The sequence below is a fragment of the Rhynchophorus ferrugineus genome, unplaced genomic scaffold (genome assembly GCF_030347505.1).
Source record: "Rhynchophorus ferrugineus isolate W39M unplaced genomic scaffold, kcgeb_rfMv2 rfM4, whole genome shotgun sequence".
NCBI classification, from domain to species: domain Eukaryota; kingdom Metazoa; phylum Arthropoda; class Insecta; order Coleoptera; family Curculionidae; genus Rhynchophorus; species Rhynchophorus ferrugineus.
This window is the reverse complement of record NW_027472583.1, coordinates 16,087,082-16,114,460: the sequence shown is the minus strand read 5'-3', so window position 1 is coordinate 16,114,460 and position 27,379 is coordinate 16,087,082. Positions and strand designations below refer to the sequence as shown.

At 30.0% G+C, this 27,379-nt stretch overlaps 1 protein-coding gene across 3 annotated transcripts in view; it reads left to right on the top strand.

Annotated features, from left to right (window-relative positions):
• LOC143196665 (1-phosphatidylinositol 4,5-bisphosphate phosphodiesterase epsilon-1) overlaps positions 1–27,379 on the top strand; it is a 187,608-nt gene that overhangs the window by 36,570 nt on the left and 123,659 nt on the right. For all 3 annotated transcript variants that reach the window (XM_076404544.1, XM_076404543.1, XM_076404546.1), the window contains exon 2: positions 3,996–4,174. In XM_076404544.1, coding sequence (XP_076260659.1) covers positions 4,087–4,174 — 88 coding nt within the window. In that variant the 5' untranslated portion in view covers positions 3,996–4,086. The remainder of the gene's footprint in view (positions 1–3,995; positions 4,175–27,379) is intronic.

Sequence of the window (27,379 nt, the reverse complement as noted above, 5' to 3'; positions counted from 1 at the left end):
ATTCTTTTCTCGACTAAATACTTTTTTAATACTATTTCTTCCTTATAAAATATCTTTTTTAATTAAAGTTATTATATATATATATATATATATATATATATATATATATATATATATATATTTGCATTTTTATTGAATTAAACGAAATCATTTACATAATTATCGTTAACAATAAAATTTGCACTTAATAAAATTCATTGCTTTCAATTTTCATTTACAACCAGTACATTACATTAATACATAAATATACGTCTTTATAGCCAGAGTTAAATGAAGGTGTAATAAATTCTTTAAATGAGTAATAAAAGTCGTTTCGCATACTTCACAATATTAATTTCAACCATTTTATATCCATTTTAGCTTTTTTAATCAATCAATAGCCAGCATTCAATGCTAATATTTCAGGCAATTTGCCAATGTTTTCATTTTTATTTTCGTTTACGCATATATCAAACATTAAATATTACACTATTGTTTTCGTTTACTGTATACTTTAACCGCGAATTCTGAAGTTTATTTTATGTATCATTTGAAATATGTGACAAGCAAAAAGTATATTAATTTCTCGGTAAGGGGGGCAAAAATGAAAATAATATTAAGCGTGTTGGTTTTAAATATGCGTAATAAACTTTTGGTTTTTACTTTTAGGCTAACACTTTGGTAGGGAGGTAGAGAGGTAGAGTGGTAGAGAGGTAGCACAAACTACGCTATAGTTTGTAAATTATTTTACATATTTTACATGTACTAATAATAAATAATAAAACGTCAAAATATTTGGAATGGCTAACGGATTTCAGTGCGAGTGGTAAAGAAAATAAATAATAATAGACTGCAAACAAAAAAAGCATATTGAGTCCTTGAAAAAAGTCTAGTTTGTTAGATTCTCATTTAAAGAAACACTGGAGCTAATGTACACGTATACGTAAAATACAAACATTCACAGCCTCAGAAGTCTTATAGAATACCAAATCCTCAGTCAGTAACTATTTATATTAAATTATACTGTGATTTTTTAAGAGGTATAGTATATAAAGAAGTACGTTACAACCAAATGCAGACCAAAGAAACTAATAAAGCTTTGAGCAGTAACTATGTCCTAATTTTCTTTAACGTGGAGTCTTCCGCCACTCTTTTCCCCAATTATAGTATATTCTCTTACCTCACTTTACTAAAAACATCAGTTGCCTAAATAATTACATTTCGTTTCTTACTATCTAATTTTGTTCCTGAACCTTAATGGAATTTTTGATGCTTTAATTCATTCTAATATTCAAAAATTAAATGGTTTTGCAAATAATTTAAATCGATGTAATAGTAACTATAGATCATCCTTATTTTCAGTAACTTGATGGTCGGCCATTCTGTATCTTTCCAGTAATCGTCAATTTTTACGCCATCCATCATAATGCTAAAGAGGATTGAAGAGGACTATAACTTTTATTGCAAGCTTCATGTAGATCTTAAGAGATGTATACTTCATACTCTAGCTTTCGAAGAGCTGCTTTTACATCGGCTATCTCAATCTCTACGTCCTCCTTTGTTACTACTTCGAGTGTACTTAGTTTTAACTCTAACCATCATAATTAAAAGTCAAAGTTGTTAAGTCCATAGTGGTAATCTATTCACTTTTTCTCAATGATGTTTTTTCGTGCGTTATTCTGTAATTCGTTTGTTACAATTGCTATGGTGCACCTATCTTCAAATCCAGTGCTTACAAGCTTACTAGCCATATATTTAATTCCTCTTTACTATGAATACTGTAGAGATAAAACTATAATAGGAAGACTGAAAGTGATGATGGCAAAGGGCAATAGCAAAGGGCGAAGATTCATGGAGTGCAATGCTTTACAGATTTTAAATTGAAGTAAAAACAGTACTGCGAGGTAAAACAAGCTTTAATGAAAGGGTATTAAAAAGTAAAAGGCTTGAAAGCACTGGCGAATGAAGACCAGCCAAAATGATTCATGTAAGAGTTTTTCAATCATAAAGTTCGTTGAGCTCTCTCAAAGCTAACTAGTGTGCGTCATTTTTTCGAAGTGTGAATAAAAAAAATTTCAGTGCGTTGAAAATGTCTGTATTTGTAACCAACAAATCTCATTGGCGGGATTTACTTTTCTATTTCAGTTGAAGGAAATGGCAGCTGAAGGTCACCGAATGCTGTGGGAAGCCTTTGATAACCATGCTCCATCGACTTAGAATGCGTAATACGAGCAAAAATAATATTGTGTTATTGTTTAGTATGTCAACCCTCGACCACATATTACTAAATCGGCGAAAACGTACTTGGAATTATTAAAATGGGAAGTCATATTCTTCAGACTTTCTTCTGATTACTATCTGGTACGAGATATGAGTCGTGACCTGCCTAAACAGCGCTTCAACTCTTACGAAGGCACCAAAAAGTAGGTCGGTGCATGGATAGCCTCAAAATATACATCGTTCCTTCCATGTCCAATCCATAAATTGCCTAAAATATGAGAATAAGAATGAAAAGTTAGTTCTGCTGGAACCGGTAGTAAAGAAGTTTAAAGGAATTTATTTTTTTTTGTTTCAAGTACTTTTAAATTAAGAAGAATAAACACCAGTAATCACTGACAATGAAATAAACAATTAATTTATAAAAAATATCAGCGACAGTCCGTACGCCTTTATTTAAACAAAAGAAACGAGCAAAAAATAGAAGCGAATTTAATTAAGCGAGACGAAGCGAAAACAAAAAAGGGAAGATTCGATTCTTATTGCCGTTAACAAACGGCTTTCTCGGGTCGAAATCTCCAATTCATAAATCTATTTTTAACCTCGGGGTCTCGTCTCTAATTTAGGAGAACTTGAACCGACACTTTACCCCTTCAGCTCATTTAAGGGTACCCCCGAGAGGAAACCGGTAATATATTACCTTGAAAAAATGAAATTAAAACTTAGTTGGCCTCTAATCTACATTAATATATACTGTGGCTAATTAATATTAATAGTACACAATAAATATCTATGGCTTTTTTAAAAATACCATGAGCTGACGCTCGTAGTTCTGGAAATAGTTAACGAAATACAGAAAAAAACAGGCAAGAAAATGCGTACTAAATTTAACTATTTGTAGACATTATTTGTAGACATCATTTGTAGACATAGACATATTCTTGTAAGTTGACACGATTGATTCACAGGAGACATTGTTAAAATTAACGCTGAGAACAAACGAATGAAAATAGTCGAAGCAGTCGATTGCCAAGATAGTGGTAAAATGAAAGTAATAATTACTATTTAATTTAAGTGTATGCTTACGAATGTTCTTTTTTTCAACCTTTATACAATTAAGACGAAGATGTATGAATACCCTCTGGTAATATGGTTTGAGAGATAAGTTTCTAAAAATATAAATTATAAAGCCATGCCCCTTTTCCATCATGAACAATAATATATCTGCAATGAATCATTAAAAATATTATACCTAACCAAACCTAATAAAAGTTATTCTAACTTTTACCTTTGTACATCAAGTTTTTGTGTCCTTCCGCCCTTTATTAGCATTTTAAAATATTAATGTCTCGTCTAGATACATAAATTGAAATAATGAATTTTCCGTAATTTTATCATATGCTTTCACACATGGTATTATTTTAATAACAATCTCTTAAAGTTCCAATAATCTTCTTAGTGGATGCTTTCCACTAAGCATCGAACACGACTAACAGTTTTCTCTGAAATAGTTGTATTATATTATGTTTTTATCGAAAAAACTGCTCACTGGTTTTATACTTTTTTAATTTGAGAAGTTTTCTGAAGTATTTTACTATTAATCGCTCAAAATTGGTTACTTTTGTTAAATAACTTAAATCTTTTTAATATTTTAAACCTTAATTCAACAACATCCTGTATAGAAGAGCGTAGTGAAAAAAGGGATCATTTATAAATTAATATTCAGGCAACGCAGTGTAAGATATACAGATAAAATTAGGTTGTTTTTTTAAAAGAACCGTTTTTTTCCTTTGTTTCAGGTAACAAGAGCAAAACATCACAAAGGCTTAAAACGTTAGGGTCACATGACAAACAACCCCAAGATAATTCCCCCTGCCCCCTCCTGGGGAGATGCGTGAGTTAGATTGTCCCCAGCTGTGGAGATTCTTCCAGAGAGATTGCCCTTACATTCATGTACACCCCTTGCCTCACTCTGACGGTAAGTACGAAACTCGTAACCGACAGTAAAACATGATAATTCCGAATGTTTGCCGAATAAACATAGAAATGATTCATACTAAGTATATTGGGTTTTATATGGGCGAAATTACCATAAGAAGCTGGGGCAATAATGGGAGTTGTCGGTCGTTCGAATGCAGTTTGTTGCGAATTCTCCTCTCGTTTGCCATCTTAAATGCATTCACGACATTGGAATCAGTGTATAAAGTTCGCTTCGCCCTCTGAAAGAGTTCCCGAGTCGCCCATATCGGAACTTTCAGATTTTGGTCTAAGTTTAATTCAGTTCTATCTCGGTCCTGAATTTTAAGATACGTAATAATATTTGAGATATGTATAGTTTCTTCTGTTACTATTTAAGTAATCCTAATACAATCTGGTTCTAAAATAAAATAAATCGTATAAAATTCAAATATGTTTGACAAAAGCAACAAGAACAATTATTATCGTAAAAAAAATGTGTTCACACTATTGGCCATGTTGTTGAGAAATTGTTCACAATATAATCTTTCGAAAAAGTACAAGATTATTGAGATACGTAATTCGTCTTGGCTTAAAAAATAAGTCGAACAGAATTCCACTTGAAACGTCTCTTTAAATAAGGCAACTACTTAAAATTTAACATTAGAACTTTTAGAAAAATTCCAACTTAATTAGGTTTAAGTAGAAATATTTAAATATAAAAATGTTTACACTATTATGTTAAAAATAACAGATCCGGTTTGGTTGGTGCAGTGGTGAAGATGACAGACCCTCGCAGGTTCGAATCCTGCTGGGACACAGTCGAAAATTTATGTTTGTGATTGTTTGAACATTTGTGACTGTCCTTAGAGAAGAGTGCAAAATCCGACAAGGAAAATTATCCCAGTCTCGTCAGTATCCAGGCTGGGTAAGACCGGATGACTTCTGGGATGATTTCTAAGTTGGTCACTCGCCAGTTGCTAGGCTTAATGCCAAGGAACCCACGTTAAACTGTAGGTCCAGTCTAGATAAACTCTTATTGGTAAAATGGGACTAAATGGGGTAAAATATAAAAAGAGATATAACAGATATATTTTCAAATGTCCAGAGAGGTCTTATTATTGATAATCATATCTAGGAAATAATGACATATCCACTACATCGTCTCCGAGTTTCGTATTTGTGCATAAACTGAAATATCCCTAGTAATACCTTCTTCTTTTTCATAATTTTTATGTTCATCCATTCAGGAAACGAAAGCGCCTTTTTTTATTAGTATCTTGTTTACGCTTCAACGCAAATCCTTTATATCATCTTCTAAACTATAACACTCATTAACACTTTAAAATTAAGTAATTGCCGTTCAATTATAGAAAAAATATACTTGGACGTAGCAACAAACAAGTGAAGATTGGCGTAAGTCCTTCTAGGGATAATTTAACTAGTTCTAGCTAACAAGATATCGACTATCGCATTGATGAGTTTAAAATTTAGATTCTCGGGTTATAATAGGTTATCTGCTATATCACCTAGGTTTCCAGGATGACTGATGAAACGACTCCATTTCGTTGTATGCAATGTTTCGAAAGATAATTTTTTTTAAATATTCCCGAAAAACTTGAGATTTATTAGGACTCAAAGGTTTAGACTAGCATTAGGAACTATCGACAGCTTAGTAATTAACTACTTCTTACTATCGACTATTTAATTCGAGTAATTTCAGTCCCATTAATTGTAGTCGTCACTAATTTATTTAACTAATTTTTCAGAATCTCAGGTCTTAGCTATACCGTTCTAGCCGCGACATTGGATTTATGCTTATATGTAAATATAGAGCTCTATGCTTTTTCTTTGTAGTCACAAATAACAATGCACCTTTATATAGCTTCATATAAGAACTCTATTTTTCAATATTATTTATTAACGTACCATGGGTAAAAAGGAATAAAATTTTGATTTATAAATAACAAAATACACTCACTCATTGGTATTTTTTGATTAACTTCAGCGATTATCTAAGTCTCTTAATGTTTGCTAAACTTGAAAATCGTTTTTAATGTTAAAATTTCTTTCATTCAAGTATCCAATAACAATAATTTTAAAATAATCCTTATTAACGATAAATAAAATCATTATTTTATTTAAACAGAAATAAAAGTGTTGCTTGAGACATAATAGATTTATCACAGCATTTATCTATTTCCTTATGTTTTTCAAAATTAATATGACAAGGAATACGAACATATCGGCACAGTTGAAAAAAATAGTCGTAAACCCACACTGAAAAGAAGTAGAAATAAACCAGTTACATTTACGATATTATGTCACTGTTAATTTTCAAATATATTTGGGATCATTGTTCCATTCCATTTTTTACACAGCCACTTGCTAATTATTGCTATTATTTCAAATGAAATAAACTCCACAACATAGAGATCCAAACAATTATATGTGTCCTTTTATACCTAATTAATACGAGAATAAATTCGTATATCTCCGTTTGTTCTCATTCGGACATGTGCATTTGGTTAATGGTACTTCCTATTTTCAGTCGACATCTTTTTTGATAAACAGTTTCGACTGCTTTCAGCGTTAATTTTTTCAGCGTTTTTAACGTTCCCAACGTTAGTTTAGACAATATCCCCGTAAGATTTTTTCCTTCTACACTCATGCCAAATTCATCGACTGCAATTATTAATAATAAACCATAACGATTTTATACTATTTGAGCTTAAAACTTCTAATATATGAACATTTTCAGTAAAACCAAACCAAAACTCACACATTTTGATCTACTAAGTAGATTTACCTTACGCACTTAATGACTTCCTATAGAAGTTGACACTGTTGACTAGCCTATCGGATTTCTGTAAGGTAATGTAGTTGCAGTGATTTTAGTGGTACACTTTTATTGTTTTTGATTCTATGAATAAAATAGCAATTCGTCTGCTATTCAAACATTGTGTTATAATGGAGAAGTACAAAACAAGAAAAAATTGATAAGCTTAATGGTGTCTCCGAACAGCGTAAGAAATATGGAAGAAATTCAAAGTCGAAAAATAGCTCTGAATAAGCGTAATGTATAGTTACAAGTACCTATACAAATTTACACACAATGAATGAAGCATATGTTTCCTTCAATAAACTTAAATTGATAAGACAAAGCAACCAAAACACAAAATATATCTATATTTTGGACCCTACATGTTATTGTACAATCGAATAAAATTCATCCAGGAAGGTGTTAATAGGAATTAAACCAAACCAGATCTGATGCCCAGTGATTACTCGCTTTTTGTTCTTTTACAAACATTTTTCAGAAAGATATATTCGATAATGAAGACGTAATCTGTATCATTATTGAAAGAAGATTGTTATTGAACATTTAATCATGAGTCAAGAATTATTTAGAGATATGCATGAATGAATATTATCGCAATTGGCGAAAACATTATTGCACTTACACTGTCAAATAATATGTAATAAATAGTAAATCTTAATGACAGCTAGTGACAAATCTCGTCAGTTGTGTATCCTTTAGACCAATCAAATTATCCTTAAGAAAGCAGACACTCACTTAATATATATATAACATCAATGAGACAGAAAGGCGCAATGTACATCGTAAACACTAATTAGAATGATATCATCTTAAATAATTTATACTGGGGGCGAAATTAAGAAACTCCTAGGGAAACTAAATAAGGGTGGGTAATTACATCAGGGTAGTAATTTTTCATTCTGATTATTTGGAAACTAAGATAAAACCAGCAATTCAACGTAATAACTGATTATTAAAGTTTCCCACAGTTTCGAAAAGCAAGAGAGATTGATAAACTTTTATCAAGATCTCGAACAAGTTTGTTAATAGAAAGCCGATTTTAAATTAGGAACTTGCAGAAAACTATCTTTTTAATAGCAAAGAGATATAACTGATGTAAAATTACAAAATGAATACTTTCATATGTTAGTTCGTAAACAACTTAAATTTGATTTTATTGATTTTATGTACAAATGTTTTTGCTGTACAAATATATTAAGTAATGTAAAATTCATTCATAAAAAGAACTGGCACTGATCTTAAAACTTGTAATTATTTACAGTGGTTAAGGTGACAGATTTACAGGTTAAGGTTATCCTACCATTGCGATAGTCGCGGGTTCGAATACCGCAGGGCACGGATTTACTTGAAATTTATGATCAACAATAACCAGGCTGGGTAAGACCGGATGTCTTCTGGGATAATCTCTAAGTTGGTCACTGGTTAATCGATGGACTTAATACGAAGGACCATGGTTCAAAGTCCACGTTAAGCAGTAGCTTCTAGTCTGACAAACTGACTTCTGTCTACTGACTAAACTCTAGTTTGTAAAAGGGGTACTTTTAAATGGAATTCAACAGCTATTTGTAAATTTAATTAACATATACCGAATTAATGGATACTTTGCTGTTTCAATACACTAGTTGCACTGATTTTCATGTATTTTAACGTAGTTATTATAAAGGATGCCAACTGTATACTGCCTAATGCCACTACATGCCTAATCCACAACTATGCTTGAATACGATCGATGACTGCTAGTAAGAAACTTCTTAAGTGTTTATCATTTATCTTCACACCTTGCCTCGACGAATTTGATTGAGAGTTATAAGTAATTAATAGAATACGAATTTGATCCTTTTCTCGAATAGGCCAAATATCCTGATTTCACCAGATATCAGTATTATTTCTTCTGTCGTAATCGTCTTTTACGAAGAACTTTTATTCCACTTAAGGGATGAGATATCGCTTGCTTTTGGAAAAAAAGATGGCAATGCTGTAATGCAAAATGAACCAAATCATCATTAAAGATAACTAACTCATGGCCTACCAAGCAGCACTTAACCCCTATAAAGAATCTGTACGCTGATTGAGAATTAGAAAAAGTTATAAAAAGGAAAATATTTGAAAGTATTTTGACTGACTTTTTATATTAGCTATATATTGCTACATATATTAACATACCTGAGATAATATCAGGGATAATATCACATGGTAAGATGAATATTAATTAACGTTATCTCTTTAATGTAATTCCTGTAATTAGGCATCAGTCAGATATACATTATAGTATATATTCGCGTGATATATTGCATATTTTTCAATTTGCTTTTTAATATCAACTTATGAATCGTTTAGTAGATAAAATCTCAATGTTCTGGGATGATTATTAAGTAAATATCCAGGTTAATAACGAGATTAATTTTCAATAGTGTTAAATATCAGCACTGGAGCTGTATATCATGTAAATTAAGCAACAAACGGAAATTTATACCACATGATACATTTAAAATTATTTAGTTAGTTGTTGAAATATTTCCTTGAAAGAAAAAATATAGTCAAATTGTAGTTAATGATAAAAATTTTTAATTTTAAACATAAACCCTGTATATAAATGAAGTAATAAGCGCATATCTAAGAAACAGCAGCACTGGCGTAAGGAATGTTTCGTTTATACCATTAATTGATAATACAGTTATCTTTTACTGATCAATATTTCCTTCATAGTAAATATCCTGAAGTATATCGAGGCCCTTCTTCTCCTTTCTTCCTAAAATTAACATATTCATACCATTTTTTTCGTTTATGCCCATATTTGTTTACCTATTACAAGAATTTTATTCATTATAAAATCATTAAAATTAAATGCGGTACATAATATAATTCGTTTCATTCATAATACAGGTTCATTTTGAACAAAATGAATTAAGTAAATCGATTTGTTTATGTCTGATTGTATAAAACTTTCAGGACCATTAATGAAAATTGGGGTTTGAAATTGATTGGAAGCAATAGGAACCGAGGTTTTGTTTGCGGAAAACAATTATGGCTTGTGTATCTTTGAAGAGTTCAACCCGATTTATAATCGGAAAATGATAGATCAGTTTTGTATATCCCAATGTGAATACAATGAAATGAAATGGCCTGTATAAAATAATGGTTTCTGTGCTATTTTTAACTACGATATATACACTATAATCAATGGATTAACTATTATTTTCAGATATCCTAATATAGACTGACACCGAAAAATTTTTAAATTGACCTAGTGGTAGAATAGATTATTAAGACGCATCCGCTATTGTCGATCCTACATTATTTTGTAGGAAATTGGAAGCAGACAACTTGAAAATGCGTTTATTAATTTTAAAAAATTAAGGCTATGAGCTATTAGTAAAATGGTATACATTTCTGACATTAATTTATAAATTATTTTCGACTTGACGTCTCGAATTTTGTTTAAAAACTAGATAGTAATAAAAAAAGAACAGATAAGATATAAAATATTAAATTAAATATAAAGAGTGCGACACGAAAACAAAAAGTTAATAAATATGAATAGAACAAACTATTTCATAATTTACTATAAATGGAGTTTGAAAGAAACAGAAGACTTTTTAGCTATACAGAGAGGAGTACAATAGATATTATAAGACAAAAATATAAGTTGTGAAATATAATTATGATCAGTTATTAGTTCATATAAGCTGAACCCAAAATATTTAAAGAAATCCTAGCAATATTAAGAAAATCAGAGAAAGAGTCCTCCGAATATGAAAAATATAAGAAGTTGACTTGTGAATACCTTGTTTTTGTTAAAGTGTTTCGTAATTAGGTAAGTGGTACCTTATAATCCATATATTACCTTATAGTCCATATTATTTTACATAAATTGTAATAAAATGCTACGTTTGCTTACAAGCACGTAATGGGCATAAAATTTCAAGTAGTTTAATTATATAAAAAAATTTAAATGAATATACGAGAATTAAGCCACAGCTTTATTAGTTAGATGAATTAAAATATACAAAAACGTATTGAAAAAACAAAAATATTATTTTATTTACCTGAACGAAGAGGCGACTTATTAAACAGCAACACAAAGCGATACCGGGGGTTCTTATCTGTTAGAAAACAGACCTCTTCTTTTCACTCGTTACAGATAGGTTTGAAACGGACGTATTTTATAATCCCATAGAAACGCTCACAGAGAGTTACGTTGTCGTTATTCCATCTGGACAGGTTATAGATATATTAAATAAATTGTTTTTGAGTATCTATTGTATCCTCGAACCGACAAAATGCCTTCAAATTACCACTGTCTCTACCCAAATTTTCAAATAATTTACGAAACTCTTAATAGCTATTAATTATTATGAGTTAGTTATCATCAAAACTGTGTATACTATGTATATACTACTATGTATATAAATAATTAAAAAGTTACAGTGTTACAAACTTTCAGAATAGACAATTTTATTAACATAACTTATGGGTGCATATTAATATTGCATATATTACATAAGCTTCAAATATACTTTCCGGTCATATGGCGCGCCGACCTTTTCCATTTTCTAGTGAATATATCTGACAAAAACATTTTTCGAAATAAAAGCTAAGGCGATTCGACGTAGATAACAATCAAGTTCGTCAGCGTTAAAAGGGAGGGGCTCAGTTGGGCCCGTCAAAGACTTCCATGACCGATTTTGAATGAATTTTCTTGAAAAGGTTGGCAGATCGCAGTGAAAGAAGACCATATGGTGTTCGAGAGTGTAACCAATTTATCTTTATTTGGTTTTTTAGCTCATATAAATGGATGTGACCTATAATACAATATTTTATTACCTCGTTGTAAAGCATTACGAACTAATAGCATATTATTATACAATTTTTTTTTATCTAAATTTATTATAATTAAATATTGCAGTTTAGTATCTAACATAACTTTTTGGTTTAACATTGCTATAGCTAACTGATCACAAATTTTTGATACATTTGAAACAAACGCGCTCTTCAACATATCCTTACACAAACTTATATTTACTCTAGTCTTATAAGTTTAATTGCCAATTATATAACCTGCTTTTGAATAAAATTAATCTTCAGTAATGCTTCGAAATTCGTTATCTAGGAAAATATTAATTTATCAACGTATTATTTATGAATTACAACGATCTGACTAGTTGGGAACCGTTGAAAGCGATTGGATTTTGTTTGTTACGAAAAAAAATCCATTGACCCAAAATAAAACAAACATTATTATATGGCTATAAAGATATATTTTCAAGACCTATTGTACCCTCAAACTAGATTCATAATGTTAAAACCAATAAAGCCACTAACCTGAACCATACATTCTCTTTGATATGAGTCACAGAGGAAGTGAAATTATATCGTTCTACCTAATGCTAAATATGATGAAACTATAACGTTAGGTTGGAAGATAAAGTAGCATTACTTTGAAATCATATATATCTAGTAATATTCGTTCAATGAACAAAATTTAAATTATATAAAATGTATATCATAAGCGATTAAATTATGAAGTTAATTATTCGAAACAAAACTGAACACTATAATACCATTTAAGTAACGTGATAGAACTAAAAGAAAACACGACCAAAATGAGATAACAGCTATACTTCGCCTATAATCTTATAAGAAAACAGATTTTATTCGACGAGGGTTTGTGAATGTGAATGTTTCTTATGTGCTTTTTTTTGGATTCAGGCGCTTTTATAAAAAACGACCTTCGAGTAAAATTTATCCGATTGGATAATTTAGAGGAAATTGTGTTGACGTCACCAAATCGTGAAATATTTTCTGGAATGTTCATTTTTTATTTAATTTATTCTGTCGACATGTAAATTCTCTTGAATTGATTACACAACTTCGTGTCGATATAGAGAATGATGACATAAATAGTTTGAGGGAGTGAATAAATTTAAAAAATATATAATATGAAAGATATAAAGTTGATACATAAAGGTGAAGAGAGTTATGAATTGGATGGAAATGCATTACTAAATTGTATGTCTGGTTTAGCTTATATTGATTAAAATCAGATTCAACTGATGATTATAAACACGACATATAATAATTCTACTGATCTTCACAACTAACTATTCTTTTTTTGTTCTTTGATTATTGCTGTCATTTTCTTTCTTCTTAATTTGACGTTTCTTTTCTCACTCTCGACTCTTAACAGTTCTGATTTATTCTGTTCTGACTGACTTTTTGCTAATTCTGATGTTCTGTTCTTAGTTCTTTAACTCTATAACTTTATTTTATTCGTAAATTCTTATACTCATACTCGATGTATCGTGTTTTATCGCTGAAGTTTCTCTCTTGAGTTCTTGGTAGCCGAGAAGGTTAGTTCAAGAAACCCCGATTAATTCAGAATTTCAGGGAGGGAAAGACCCTTCCAGCTAGGGACTTCTCACGCCGTCTAAAATTGTAATTAGTAGTAATATAATCATCCATTTGATCAGGATATATAATATACAAGAATATACAAATAATGTTCAAGAACATAGAAATTTTGCAGAATCTTTTTAACCAAAACCCCTCGTAGCACTTGTGAAATCACAATGTACTTAATAATATTATTATTAGCTTTAATTTTATTACCTCTATTGTATGATAGACAAAATATCCAACCGGCTTAAATATATTTTTCGAAATTCACTTAACTAATAAATAATTTATAATATTACAATAAATGAGGTGTAATAAAACGAGGAGCTGAACATCAAAATATATCAATTTATTGCATCGTATCTTCTAAGTGCTGTTAAGATACTTTTAGTATCCATTAAATAAGGGCTTTTTCTATTTAATGTAGTATATACTTTGGAACATACCATAATAATATAACGCCCTCTAAAATACAGATATTATTAATCAATATATTAATGGCTAATTAACCCACCCATATCCTGTACTTTTCTTGCTCTTGAGTAAATTAATTAGCAAATTAAATTTGTACTCTTTATTTACAAAACCTTATAAAACAAATAAAACAAACAAAATTCAATAACTTCTTTTTTGAATCAAAGGAATAAAATCAGTTGTTATCACATTTAAGGAAACAAACAAAAATTAATATAATTGGAGAGTATACTCTTTTTTGACATTGTATATTTGACACAGTATTTGTTAACTCAATTTTATATCTCATAATTACCCAATTTATTACCTAAATAAACAATTACGATTCTTTAATAGTCATTGACACTCGTAGTTTTTGAACATCACGATCGGTATAATACTTCGATTTTTTTATAAGAAAATTAATTTTTGGAGACCTTGTATATAAACTTTGATTTACGTCGACCTTCAGTTCGTCTAATTCTTATAAGAAGTTTGTCATACATTACTTACAATGCATTAAAACCTTGCAGAGTTATTATTTTTACTGACTGAAGATATTCCTCATGTTTCTCTTTTCTTTTTGGTACTAGCAGATTCTTTATAGTATTTTTTCAATATCTCTCAGATTTTAACACACTTATTCTAATCGTTTCCAATTTATAATCGAATATCTACCGTAAATCATGTAGTTGTAGCAATTGTTATTTGAGCTGTATCAGCAAATGTGATAGTTAGAATATTTTTTTCTCTTACGCGAGATGTCCAATATCCTTAAAACTATACTGTAAAATAAAATATTCTGCAAAACTTACGGTTGTATCAATAGTTAATAATATTAAACAGTTAGATTATTTTTGGTATTTGGCATTTTGGTACTTAACAGGTATGCCAACATCAAAAAATGCATTCATTCGAACGCCATTTTAACTAACATGCATTCAGTTTAAATGAAAATTTCAGAATGTTAAAGATAACGTGATAAAATGCTCTAATACTAGAGGTAATCAGTATTTTAAAGTGATTTGTGAGTTATTCCAATCAAAATAAGTTATTCTTCAGTTGGAAATAATTTCTTTATTATGTAATGTTTATCAATTTTGAATTAGTGAAAAAAATCTATTTTTGTCACCCTTTATTCATACAATATTAAACTCCATCTTATTTGCGTATTACTTCCATTAACAGTAACTTCGCTTGTTACTGAATATAACGTCATGAAATACTCAAAAACTAGAACAAATCAGTATTTGATAGTGACTTTTGAGTTTTTCAGATCATCAGCTCGAAATGATTTCGTTGTTTTGTAATATTATCACTTCAAATACAATAATCCACAATAATTATTTTTAAATCAATATCGTATTAGTGAAAAAAAATTGTTTTTACCGCACTTTATTTATACATTATTAAATTCCACCTTGTTTGCATTTTATTTTCATTTACAGTAAAGTTAGTTGTTACTGAAGAATACGAAAAATGAGATTCTAATTTTAGAAAATGATATATAAGCTAAATTTTAACATTTTTTGTTTGATCGTACGAAATTCCTTTGCCCCAACTCACCTACACACTAACTTTAAAGGACACTTCTCGCAAAGATGACCCGACAGAAAAACCTCCGGTTTATTAAAATTCATTGACGGTAAAAAAAACTGCCATCGCGTTTTTCCTTCGGGGAATATTTGCCCATACAGACAAGAGACAAGATGTAACTTCCTCACAGCTATTTGCCGGGAACGTAATCTAACACGACACAGAATTTCCCAGGGGATCACGCCTCCGACGCATTAAGCGATTATTAATATGAAAATTAGAGCAACTCGGCATTAATTAAGCGGGGATCGATGGAAACTGGCGTAGCAAAACGTTAAATCTTCACTTTCGGGGGGCACTTTCGATTCTTGAGGGTGGATCTGTTTCCGGGTCAGGGTAGATGGTTGAAACAAGAAAGAATCTCATATAACCGTATCGTATTGCTGTCAATTTGGGGCCTGCCGGAATTAATCGGGGTAAGTTCGGCAACAAGGCGGAAAAACAGAGCAAATTTCGGAAAATTGGTTTGCGTGGCGACGTATCGGATAGATGGAAATTGGGAAACTTAATTGATCGGTAATAAATGGGTTTTGTTCGCAGTGTCTCGGATTGAATGGGGAAGCTTTTAAAACGACAAATCGGAACATTTTTCATTAGTTGACTTGGGACTGGAAGGAGGGCGAAATGACTTCAAATTATATGGGGTTGATGAGAAAAATCGACTTCATAATAAATATGCCACTCAGCTATGTTACTAACCTACAAACTTGAATTATATTGATAGAATACTACGGTGATTAAAATAATAGGTCATTCGCCTTAAGTGACCTCAATTATTGACGTTAACTTTTGTTTTATTCGTCACGACATCAATGCATTGCAAAACCTGAACAAACTCATTTAGCTCCATCAATTTCTTTCCATCCCCTAAATCCAGAAAAAACCGCTTCCATGGAATAATTTGAGTGAATCAGTTCTACAACTATCTCAAATAACGACTACCCAGAAAGGAACAAAAGAAGAGAAAAGTCTTGCTATTATTAAAATTTAGTCACTTCCCATAACCTATAGATTAATGATAATTTATTGCGTTTTATAACGCATTTTGTATTTACTCGGGACAATTTTTACAGGACCTCTAACAATTCTATTACTGATGTAAGGAATATATTGGCCAAAGCCATAATGGCTTTCTAAAAGCTCTGTATAAAAAGGTTTATTTAAAAAGGCTCAAAAACATATCTGGGCTCTAACTAATGATTCAATTGTCATATTTAGCTCCCTCTAACTATTCTCATGCCTTAAACTTATGTCATAAAACTTTGCAGTTCTTTGTAAAATAAATTTTAAGGGCGGAATTGAAAATATCGATTTTTTTTATATCTTCACACATTGAACTTTTAAATTATTTTTGGAGATATAGCGGTTTTAGTGACATTTTAGTAAACCTTCGAAAATATTTTAGATTTTAAAAAATGCTCTTGCGGACATACCCGTAATGGGCTAAACTTTAAAGATATGAAAAAGTCAATATTTTAAAAAAATGTTATTGGATGGATGGATGTTTTCTCCTAATTTTATCTTAATAAAAAAAAAGATAGAGAGCCGTCGGGTGCTTCTATACATGTAACCCAATCAGCCAATTAAAGACAATTTTTGTTGGTACTGATGGGCTATATTGCCAGATGCCTACAAAGTTCGTCAAAACATTGATGATAATAATTAGAAGTTAGAAACTGGTTAGTTTTCAACAAAAGGAACGTCAAGAAGCTTATTTCAATAATACTTCAAATTAGCAGCTCAAATATTCATAATTTGCAAATAACAAACGCAGCAGTATAAATATATTAAATTTCACCAAACTCAAAAACACGAAATCGCAAATTTCTTATTGAATGACAATCATATTGGACAGCCCAGTATATCAGCTAATTCTTAGTAGGAAAGTCGTAAGACACTAATAATTATTATTAGAGTATTTTTTGTTCGGACACAGTTCAGTGGATTATTTTGAAAACTTTAACCTAACAAATTATCAACCTACCATAATCACACACAAAAAATGATCAAATACGATATTCTATCCATTATTTACAATTTATTTATTTAAAATTTTAAATATAATCCAGTTTTCAACTACTTTTCAAAATTTAGTTCTGAAAATGGTCTACCATAGCCATACCAAGTAAATATGGGAATTATTCCATGGTATGTGTGATTGAAAGTGAGAGATTCACAATAATAGCTTATAAGATTGTACGGTAACGTGTATAAAATTCAAGCGCGCCCTTTACAAAAACCTGTCCTTTTCCACAAATTTGTTCTTGGTCTGTTTTCAGTTACCACTTTCTCAATTTTAGCAATGTTAGCTTCAGCTGAAGACATTGATGCCTAACCAGAGCGTGGTAAGTGCACCCTACTTGTAGGTGTTATTAACAGAGTTCACTCATCGTAGGCATTTTGTAATTTTATTGTCGTTCCTAAGCATGGTAAAAATTGCGGAACACACTTGAGTATATAAGCAGAGCAAATCAAACTACGAATAGAAGAATACACCCAAACAGACATAAAATCGAAGAGATTGGATTATCAATCTATTATGAAGCTTATTTGGACTATATGAAGTAATGCATCTACTGCAGAATACTTAGGAAATCGGAAAATTTAAGCCAATAAAACCACCCGATCTTAACTATATAGTGTATAATTATTTATTTAACATAATAACTGTATATAATATAATTATTTTCTCTTAACTGTAATAGTAGATACTCTATTTTTATTTCGTCAATAAATACATTTATCCTACACTTTTCTGGCTTGTGTTCTAATGCAAGTACAACAAAACAACAGTAATAAATTATTTTAATAAATTAAAGTTGTACCAAGCATATTTAATATTAAAAAAAATTTAATGAACTAACAAAACCAAACACTGTAAACAAATAGAGTGAAGTATAGAGAACAGTTGTTAACTGTTAACAACTTAGATAAATCATTTTGACGGGCTACTATTTTTATTTATTATCAATTAATCAATATATTTAAACATCAACGTTAAAAACGGACATATTTTCTACATTGTTAATGTTGTGTAGATTTCTAATCATTAAATTTAATGGATATACGGATGTGTAGAAATATCATATTAAGCTAAAATAAACACTTGTCACATTATTCAGTTGGTTGACGCCCAAGATGTTCCGTATCAATAATAAGTTAAAATATAGTCGATATGGAAGAGGTAATAAATATTAAAAGCTACGTTATTTAATATCTAATAAATATACATAGACAAATTTCTTAAAATATATCTAAGGACACTCTATGAATTATAATAAATTTATGAATCATTTATCATAAGAGAAGATATAGGAGGTCTATCAAAATAATGTCAATTCAATTTTTAATATAGAATATGACTATTAAACAGTGAGTACTACTTTAATGAGTACCTAAACAATCACTCAATCTTCCTTTAAGATCGAGTTTCTAACCAAAGCATAACAATTGATTCTTCATCTCAGTACTTACATTAGGTTTTTTTTTGTAATAGTTTCCGATAGAATTATAGTTATTTTACGTATGTAGAAAAAATAACCAAAAATGAAACTGTTTCTATTATAGTAAAACCACCAACATGTACCGCCATTGTACGGTCCAAGTTAAATAGAGGATTTGGAACACTTTCAGTGTTAAACATTACACTTCCTAAATTAATCCGTTCTTCTGTCTCATTTACGTTCTACATAGTAGTTATATTCCTGTTTGTGGAATTCAAACAGGGCGTATTTAATTGGATTATTTTATTATGTGCTATGATATTCAATTCATATAGTAAATTTTTGTTACTGCGTGTTTTAGAACGAGGAAAGCATACAGAAGTGAAATAAAGGAACAAAAAAGTACAATTAATTATTTAAATTATTAAAAATCCCTTGAGATTCATTGTGAAATGAGTTTGAATTATAAAACTTATAATATTTTTTTATTGATTCTGCGCATTAAAATTATCTAGTGGCGTCATAAGGTTTTTAACAAACGTAAAGAATTTAGTAAAATATTACTGAACTAAATGTAATAATAATTTTGGAGCTCTTTAATTATTCGAAATAATAATCAAATAATTTAATAATACTGACAGAGAATATATGGATAACTATAAACGTACATATTGTCAGAAAATCTAGGATTTATGTCTCAACAATTTTCAATACAATTCAATGATATTCAGAATTATTGTTGACATATCGAGACTTTTATCCTACATTCTACATATCCAGATTTCACTCAACTCAATCTCAGTTATTATAATCAATTAATCTTAGATATGCATATATATATATATATATATATATATATATATATATATATATATATATATATTATATAAATGCTTTCTTATTTCTTAATAAAGGCACTTACACAACTCTAAAATGCAGCTAACAACAGAACGTACTGTTTAATTAAATTTCTCTTATTTGAGTTACACAAGCCAGGAAATTTCACATAATTTCATATTACGAGATGAGATAGGAGAATAAGTAATCTGTGTATACTGGTATTACTTATAATGAGAAGACGTATAATAATCCTAATGAAAATTGCTCCGTATTAGTCATGATTATTCTTATTTACAACTAAGCTAAATAGCTAAAAAGAAAATAACTTTTTTTATCATATGTTAATAATGATAAGATATTCGGTTATAACCTAATTAAACTGTTATAGTTTTAAATGCTACATATACAATTAGCCAAGATATTATTGTCCATTCTATTCCAAAATCAGTAATTCCTAAACTGATTATAGATTGTCTTCATCCAACGTCACTGTTAAAGGCCTTGGAGCCTTTAGATAATAGATATGTATTTCAAGACTTCCTTCTGGACAATTGATTTATTTCGGATGGATAATTGAGAGGTCCTTATTATTATTTAATTAGCATTCGAAGCAATATTCCTATTATAAACAAAATAAACAAAAATTATATGACAAGAAGATTATATGGATGGACAACGCTTACCTATTGAACATTAAGTTGTATTTGATTATGGAAAAAGTAATTTCGATTTTCTTAATAGATGGATTTAATGTTGCAAATTAATAGTAATACCTATTCAATCAAACTATACTATAACACCTTTAAGAAACAACACTCCAGAAAACAATCCTGATTCTTCAACCAGAAGTTATTGCGCTTTGGAAATAGTGCTCTGAAGTAGACATTTTTGTTTTGTGTCAATTTTCATTTACAATGATGATAAAATGTAGCGAATGTTTATCGATAGTTGTGCGGTGTTTATATTAAAGAGTTCTTATATAAATTGTGAATATCTAAAATAGTAAAACATTTAATTAAGCGGGTTTTCACTTCAGGGTGACCGTTGTGTATTGATTATTGTTATTTTTTCCAATTTCCAATTAATTAATTAACCAATACATTTTCCTATATTTTAACTCTAGTTGTTTTTTTATTTTACATGTTCCTTCAAGAGAAGTTTTGCATCAAGATTCATTACAAGATATTTAGAGTTGTTGGATGGATGTTCTGTTATAATGGAATGAAATTATTATTCATTTATTTTAGTACTTAGTGCGCTCTAGTTTCCTTAATCTATATTTTCCAGGTTTAGGTCGAATTATTTATATTGTCACTTGCCTGTTCTAATTTTCATATGATTTCTTCCTATTGTCCACATCAGCAAGAATAGCAGTGTGATCAGTAAATGTAGCCATCGTGATATTTTCCAATTGTTATATATCACATGCTTATTTTATTGTAGAGCTGGCTTCTTCTTGTTTTAATATTCAAATTCAGGCTGTAATGTATGATTTTAATAATTCAGTTTGTTGTTTCGGCAACATTTTCGGTAGCTTATGAACAAGGCCCTCATGCCATATCTTATGCAAAGTTCATGCTACATCTAAGAATATGGCTTGAACATATCGTTTTTATCTTCATAGGCTTTTTAAATTTTATTTGTTATTCTATGGACCTGGTTAATTATAGTATGTTTGTTAATAAACCCAAACTACTGTGGAGATATTAGGTTCTATCTCTCTACAATCGCTTTTACTCTTTCAAACGGGACTTTTTTAAATATCTTGTATAATACTGGTATAGGAACCATGATCATTTCAGCCATTTTTCAAATATCTGGTTTTATTTAGAATGCTGCATTTATCAAATTGATGCGTTTTATAAATCAATTCCCTGGTTGCAAGCAATTATCTTGTTATTAAATCATAGCCTGTTGACTTCTTTGGATTAATATTGACTTTGATAACTTTGGTTACTTCTTTAGGCGTGACTAAATGATCATCAAATTTTCACATTCTATGTTCATCAAATTATAATCATTATCAGTTTAGTTTGCTCTAAATCTTTATCTAGATTGTCAGCAAATATTTTTTCTTGATTGCTGCGTGCCCTATTGCCACATAGGTCTCTTATAGGTGAACTATATAGACATGATTTTAGAGTAAATTTTTTGAAGAGATTTGATTTTAATTTGCAGTATTACCTTTTTAAATCTTTGAATTATATTGTTTAAGATATTTTTGTTTTCAGCCGCTCTATTTAATCGTCATTTTTCAGCGTCTTTCGTTTGTCATCTACCATTTACTTGATTTATTTAGGACAATAAATTCCTTTAATTGTACTGCAAATTTCTAGAGTATTACTCCAAGCAGTCTTCTGGATATCTCCAATAAATTTTCTGCTCAAAATATCACAAAATAACACAGGTACGGTATTTCCTACAGTTAGAGTTAAATGTATTTTACCCCCATTTTTATAGTGCGGTTGATGATCTTGTAGTTTATTTATTTTTATAGCTTTTATGCAAAATCACGTCGTATTTTTAAATACTATTACATAGTGCATATTGCAATATTTCTTCGTTTTATAGTGTTATGGAAATAACACTTGCAATTTAAAATGTATCAAAAATGTGAAAATTCCAACACACATGCACCATCCGGCTAATATATTTTTTTAAATCACGGTTTGGTCGAATTTCCAAAACTACGTTGAAACCTAATTTGCTCTACCCTATTTCGCGCCAAACAACAGCAAAAAAGATTTTCCTGCAATATTAATGAAGAGAAATTGTTTCGTCGCGTAATATAAACTCGCCAGCAACTTTCCGTATAAAAGTGTCTTCTATTTTGCCGGTTTTTCTTCCGCTCTACTGAACCACTTACTGTCACAAACAAGGTAATTACTGGGAAAAATGCTTCAAAAACATTTATTTTTTTCCTCTAATTTAGGGCAATTCGTTTTTTGTCACGCGGAAGAAAAAAATTTCTTATATAAAACGGATTTACGCTTTTATCCATACCAGACAATGTAATTTAGAAGAAACATCTCTGCCTAATGATATATAATATATTACTATTAAATTTACTTTTCTTATAAAATTACGAGCAACGAGCAATTGTTATGTATAAACATATTTATAGGAAAGCGATTTCGCAGACAGAAATAATAAATCACAAAGAAAATAATCCTAGGGTTAGGTTTTTTCTTGGGCGTAGTAATTTATTTGTCAGATTTTGTCTTCGAATGCGTTTGTTTTAAGTAAATTTTTATCTACATAACAATATTTTACTGATTGTGCTGAAATAAATGGCATTTGATAAAATTCAACATTACATGTATGATTAAATGCACAGTTAACAAATTAAAAATGGGTATAGAAATCAAACTGTCTATTTAGAAAAAGAGAAAAAAGAAAGACAGATGACGTCTATCAGTGCATTATTTTACATTTTTTAAAAATAAATAGTGTCTACTTATTGCCTATAGGTATATGGGTGGCTTTCTAGTACCAATGATTTACTGATGATATTAGTTATTATATTTTAAATTGCTGGATAAAGTTTTTTTTAAACTATTCTACAATAACGTAATGCCAGCTGTTTTCGAACAATTTCTTGTATGTTCTGATTAGTTTGTCAAACCTTTAATATTATATATAGAAATTATTAACAAATTATAAAAGCCTTATTCATACAATTTTAATTTATGGTCTTTCAAAATCATTTTGTGGATTTCTTAAATGTTTTCGTTGGTAACACCCTCTTTTGGGCGTCTACTGCGTTCACCATCTTCGGTGCTTATTCAACCATGTCTAAACTTAGCATACCAATCCTTGATGGTTGATATTCCTGAGACAGTGTCCGGAATCTCGGCATCAAGCCAAGTTTTTGCTTCAACTGTATTTTTTTCCTGTCAAAAAGTACTATTTTATCAACAAGCGAAATTCCTTTTTATTAATTTTTTTTACAAAAACAAAAGTTGCTTCACTCAAAATGCTATAATTCACAAACTAATGATGCGACAGCTGTCAAATTTATACACGCCTCTTTTCAGGGTTAGGGCTAACTAAATAACATATAGATTTAATTCTAGTAGCGCCATCTATGTGTCAGGTCGGGGATTTTTCAGTTGACTTGTTAATGCATTAAAAGTGATAAAGTATAATTTTTACCTTGACTCACTTGATAAAATTAGAGGTTCGTATTATAATGAATATATAATATTAGAATTATTAAATACTCCGAATATAAAACAGAAACCGACAATTGAAAATTAATATCGCCTCACAAGACCGACCACACAATTAACAGAAACGCTACACTGTGCATTAATTAAAACGATGAATTAAGGAAATGAAGCCTTTGTTAGCGATCATAATCACTAATTACACATCTTTTCCGTACGCGACAAGTCTCAATTTGCATCTCGCCGAGGGTGGCGCGTCAAGAATTGGGTCAAGAACGCCTCGCCACGCCAAGACAATGTTCAAACGTCAACTGTAACAAGCGGTGCGCGCCCCTCCAACGCCGGCACTCCAAATTAGAGCAATTCGATGTTGTTCATGAATATAATTAGTGAATGGGACTATTTGCAGAACGCCGTCGGATGTTGTCGGGGTCTACACTGTTCGAAAATTACGATCGAATCCAGCGGAAGCGGGCGACCAAAGGACGTGTTATAAAACTTCCGCGTCGGTTGAATTCCGACCTGCATTTTCGTTGAAATATGGGTCATTATCGGTAACATGGGCTCAGTAATATTATTTAAAGTAATATATTAAGGATGATGTAAAGAAAAAATAGGGTAAAACGGGACAATATGGCAACATACATTTCAGGGACATAAAAGGGTCATAATTTAACAACCAACATGCTTAGCCACACGATGAGTGTAGCATCTCAAACCACGTATATATATATATATATATATATATATATATATATATATATATATATATATATATATATATATATCGTATATATATATATATATATATATATATATATATATATATATATATATATATGACGTAAAATGACGTACGTAAAAAATAACTTTGAACAGACTGTAGATATGTGTGGTGAAATATTCGTTGTCACATTCCGACTGGCAGGATATTTACGACCAAAAATGTCGAATGAATACCTGTATCACCTCATTTTATTTTATTGAAATTTACATTTTTGTAGGGCATATTACAGAAAAGTTGTAGGTCTAACAATTCTTCCTAGATATAAGCTTTAAGGTGGTCATATTGTCCTAAAACAAGGAGACACAATTTTCATTAAGCCTATTAATATATACATTACTTGCTTTCTTTTCGTTTGTTACTGCAGGTTTTTTATTTTTGGGAATCAAATATCTGTATGTACGAGGGTTGCTATTTATGTTTTGAGCCTAAAGATGGAATTGACAGCAATTTAATGTGAAAAATTTTAATAAAAAATGACATGTGAGGTTTTGTGCTAAATATATGTTTAACCATATTTAGTATAACAAAATTAGAATACAAAAGAAATAGCAGGCTATAAGGCGAAAATGAACATTACAAAAATGTACTGCGTGAATTATTAATAAAATGTTATACCTATGTAAATATTATTAGTATATTTATAGTAGATATAGATATAATCATTACAAAATACAAGTTCTAAAAGCAATATATATATATATATATATATATATATATATATATATATATATATATATATATATATACAGAAACTATAAAAATTTCAATGGCTAATTTTTAATTGAATCGACGTACTATATATAATCTAGTTGTTTAGAATAACAAAGAACATACAGTCAATAAAATATCTAAGAACTGAATGAGTAACTTCATTGGTATTCTATCAAAGTGGCTGAATTAATTAATGTTAAAGAATATTGAAGAAGTAGCCAAAAGGGAATCTTACCGAAACATTTGATCGATTGATGGAAAAAGTAATAAATGTTCACTTTTTAGTACAATCAATCTTCAAGCGGTAAACCCTGAGCTTAAAATGACATAGGCCTAAATCATGGCAACACGTTAACCAACACAAATTTCTGATAACAAAAAGTAGTTCCAAAACAATTGCGTGAATTTATCGAAGGTCTACTAGATATATCTTCATTCTCTGTTTGGACTATATAATTTGATGAATGACAATTAAATTAAATATTTGAAGGTCATCCATCTGCAATGTGATCATCTACAAATGATGATCTAAAAAGCTCATTGGCAATTCAGAACATTGTGTAAATAGGATACCATATGATAATATAGAGAAAAACATTTTTATATGATAGAAAATGTAATAAACTAACAAATGAAAACAATATGTAATTACAATAAATACAGACGGCTTGGTTAGCGCTGTGATCAAGGCAACAGGACAAGGAGGGGAAATATGAGTGGCGTGTTTGAATCACGATGGGACTTAGTTATAAGTGACAAGGAAATCCGTCAAAGAAAATCATATCAATTAAAGACCGGGTAAAACCGGATGTTTTCTAGGATCTGGTAGCTGGTAGGATTAATGCTGAGGACCGCACGTTAAGCGATATGACCAGTCTAGATAAATCCCAATGGGTAACAAAGACGCTCTAAAATATATCGATAAAATAATAATAATAAAACTACAACATCCGATAGAAATTATTCTAATAAAATGGTAATATAATTATTGTTGTCATACATGAGAATATAACTTTAATTTATGACACATTCAAAACATTTAAATATTCTATTGTCATTCCTGAATTCGCTAATAATATAATCATGCAACTTTATAATAAACGTTTAACATGGTTCTTTCGGCGTTAGGTAATCGGCGTCGAAGATAACTCAGCAAAAGCAAAAATCCGTGTCAGGGCTGGGTGATTCTGTAAAATATCTGGGTCAAAGGATATTGAGCAAGTAATTTATTTTGGAACGGGAATAAAGAGGAGAAAATAACGTAGTACAATATTCGAAATCGGGCTACTCGTTGTGGTGTGGTGCGATACGATAAGATTGAAATGGGAATCTAAATTATGTTTCTGTTGCAAGTTTTTATTTAAGAAAGGAGTTCTGGATAATATATAGTAATAAGTACGCGCTTCCTTTTCTTCGTTAATGTAGTTTCGATGTATTTACATAATCCATTTACTAAAATATTATACAGGGACGCTAAACTTAAAAAAATGGATATTGAAGGGTATTTCCTCTTTTCCTTGAATATGTTAATACCCAAATGCTTGTTTAGTTTTAAAGTATTTGTTAAAAAGTATTAAATTAAAAATACACAGTCAAATTACTTAAGTAAGGCTAGTTCCAATTGAAAAATTAAGTATAGTTGAATAGTAATTATGAATACAAGCTTAGTTACAATAGAATAGGTAACATCAACTACGTTAGATCAAGTTTAGGTCAATATTCATATAATATTGCTTTTTCTATTATTGCCAAGTCACTTATGACATAACGAATCTTATTGACACTGTTAACGTCACCTTAAATGACTGCAAAGAGACCTGTAAACAAATATTAGTAAAAATTAATTATCAGTGACATAGTGTTTATACTATCCCAAAACCCCATTATTACTGAAACTAGTGTATGTTATTTATATATACAATACAAGTCCAAGAAACCATATATGGCCTGTTGACTTGGAGTATCTGACAAGTAAAAAGGTCTGGGTCGA